Source organism: Copadichromis virginalis, linkage group LG7 (assembly GCF_057382275.1).
Source record: "Copadichromis virginalis isolate Kocher_CV1m ecotype Utaka linkage group LG7, C_Virginalis_male_GT1.1, whole genome shotgun sequence".
Lineage (NCBI taxonomy): Eukaryota > Metazoa > Chordata > Actinopteri > Cichliformes > Cichlidae > Copadichromis > Copadichromis virginalis.
In genome coordinates, this window is record NC_140624.1 from 41,082,531 (window position 1) to 41,085,664 (window position 3,134).

The window sequence follows — 3,134 nt, forward strand, 5'->3', positions numbered from 1 at the left end:
GCAGAAGCTGATCAGCAGATATGCAGCAGCTGTGCCAATCATCCCCACCTGGCACCATTCCCAGTACTCAGCCTCACCTCTCTTCCTGCAGCTGAGCTGCAGCCACACCCCCACAGCGTATAATGGCACATTTGTAGCTACAGTTTTTTGTCATACTTATGCAGATGAATACACTTCATCAAAAGTATGTTGTCCATAAAGTTGCATCTGCACAGATATGGGCTACAGATTTTGATTTTAGCCTCAGTCATTGTACACTGTGTCCTTTCCAAAATTAAGTGCACTAAAGGGTCAATGGCTTTAAATGTGGGGCTGATATTTTACTGATGTTTTACTGTCAGTAATAAAAAATAATTTTTGGAGCACAATTTTGTGGCAGTAGTAAATCCATCTCTTTGTGTGTACCAAACCCTATAAAGTGGATCACTATGTGCACGAACAAGTAAACAGTTCAAACAGACAGTCTTAGAATGGATTGTGATTCAGGACACCTCAGTGACAAGCTACTACAGAAGATGGGCTTGAAAAGAGGCACAAAACATAGTTCCACTTGAAATACAGACTGACACAAAAACAAGTACAGCTTTTGTCCAGGTACAGAAAAAAATAGATCACATTTTTTCAAAGTGTCACAATTTCCAGGCTGAACAACTTAAGTGAGAAAGCTCTTTGTAAGACAGGGGTGGGCAATTAATTTTTACAAGGGGCCACATGAGAAACCCGAGTTGCGTCAGAGGGCCATATCAACGACATCTTGAACCCAAATCTGCTTAACTTTCTTAAATTGTAAAATTCACTAAATTATATATTACGAATAGCTGGTACTGGTAATCAGAAGAATAAAACTAAAATAAAATAATGTAAATATTTATATTGGGCTATGCTATGTGAAATTGTGGCGCATATTCCAAATAAAACAAAAACAACCACCGAATCAATGTCATTTTATTTTAACATGTTTAACTCAACAAACAAGAAGTTTATAGAAATGCAACAATACAAAGATTTGTGTCATGTTTTCCTCATTTTCAGTGAGAATAATCCAGCCTGTTTTGGTTTTGAACAAGGGCATTGAAATCTGGCTGAATGTCTGAGGTGGCTATGCGAAGAACAGCTGAGAGGTGGTCATCAGTGACAGAGGACCTGTGTTTGGATTTGTTGAACTTCATCACCAAGAATGTCTGTTCACATACATAGGTAGATCCAAAGAGGACTAGAATCCTCTGAGCATGATTCCTCAGGTGTGGAAAGTTCTCTTCTTTGAGGGAGGAATAAAAGTCCAGCAGTGAGACTGACCTGAAGTGCTCTGCCAGAAGTGTGTCAGACAGCAAGTCAATGAGTTCCATCTGAACATCACTTGAAGCATTATCCACACTGCAGATGAAGGGAGAAGAAACCATGTCCATTTCATTTTCAAGAGCTTTGAAATCTTGAAATCGCCTTGAAAACTGCATGCAGTACTTCTAACATGGCTGAGTACTTGTGGAGGTGATTGGCATTTGGAATAGCCTCCTTTAGTGTTGGCAAGTGGGTCAGAAAGTTGTCCTTCACTTGGCTTGAGATAAGCTGACACTTCCTCATGAAAGCCTTTACTGCACTGTACATCTCGTGCACAAAAAGTCCCCTGCACTGCAGTTTGACATTTAGTTGGTTCATTAGTGCAGTCACATCCGCAGCAAATCCAAGGTCTGCCACCCAATCTTCATCTGAAAGCTCTGGGACGGCATGTCCTTTCTTCACACAGAAATCCTGAATCTGTTCTCTCAGATCCCAGACACTTTTTAGTACCTTGCTTAGGCTGAGCCACCTGACAGAGCAGTGGTAGCTGATGTCACCATGTTCCATCTCATTTTCCTCCAAAAGAGCAATAAATTGTCTGTGATTTAATGCTCTTGCTCTGATGAAGTTAACTGTTTTAGTTACAACATCAACAACGTGTTCTATCTTTAACACTATCTTACACAACACTTGCTGATGTATAATACAATGCAAAAATGTCAATTTCTGCACAGGATTAATTTCTGTCACTTTATTCTGCATTCTCTTTAAAAGTCCTACATTTTTTGGACAACCATCTGTTGTTACACCTGCCAGATTGTCCCATTTCAGTCCTAATTTGTCCAAACATGCATTTACCTCTGTGAATAAGTCATTGCCGGTTGTTGTTCCTTTCATTGACTGCATGGCAGCCAGCTCCTCCGTGACTTGAAAGTCTGCAGTTATTCCACGTAAGAAGATGAGAAGCTGGGCGGTATCACGCACATCGCAGCTCTCATCCAAAGCCAGAGAAAAACATTCAAAGTCTGCAGCTCTGTTCTTCAGCTGAAGCTCCAAGTTCTCAGCGATGTCCTCAACCCGCCTAGTCACAGTACGTCGGGAGAGTGAGACGTTCTCAAACCCGTCCTTTTTCTCTGGGCACATCAGTGCAACTGAGTCCAATAATCACTCCTTAATAAACTCTCCATCAGAAAAGGCCTTACTTTTCCTGGTGATTTTGTGAGATATTACATAACTTGTCCAAACGGCAGCCTCTCTGGTGGTGTGAAGTTTGGTGAAAAGTCCTTGTTGGGTTTGCAGTTTTGCTAGCAATGCATCAGACACCCTTGCGTGCTCTTTTTCAGACAGATTTCTGTATTTATCCTCATGTTTGGTCATGTAGTGGCAATTCAAATTGTAATCTTTTAACACAGCGACCTGTGTACCACAGACCAAGCACACAGCTTTACCTTTAATTTCTGTGAACAAGTACTTGGTAGTCCATGTCCTGTTAAAAATGCGACATTCGTTATCACTTTTTCGCTTCTTAGCGTGTGCTGCCATCTTGAGGCTAACGTCATTTATAGCTGTTCACCTTCACTCAAAGCTTGCGACACGCAGATACGTCAATATGGAAGTAGCGTAGCACTTTTCAGGATAAAAGCAGCACCGTCGTATTGCACGCACTACATATATTTACATAATCTATCTAGTGGTAATTTATTATTGACCTCACGCGGGCCTGAAAAGGATACACAAAGGGCCGGATGTGGCCCACGGGCCGTAATATGCCCAGGTCTGTTGTAAGAGGACCTGGACAAGCTTTATAACAAAATAATGTTAACTGCTGCTTGAGGTAAAGTTTGTTTTATTTTTTG

General features: G+C 41.2%; 1 protein-coding gene across 1 annotated transcript; it reads right to left on the reverse strand.

Moving 5' to 3' along the window:
* Positions 1 to 1,028: 1,028 nt before the first annotated feature.
* On the reverse strand, positions 1,029 to 2,421 carry LOC146705646 (general transcription factor II-I repeat domain-containing protein 2B-like). The gene is made up of 2 exons (XM_085465087.1): positions 1,481 to 2,421; positions 1,029 to 1,374 (listed from the first exon to the last, which is right to left on the reverse strand). The coding sequence occupies exons 1-2, from the start codon at positions 2,419 to 2,421 to the stop codon at positions 1,029 to 1,031; spliced, it is 1,287 nt and encodes a 428-aa protein (XP_085321213.1).
* Positions 2,422 to 3,134: the final 713 nt, after the last annotated feature.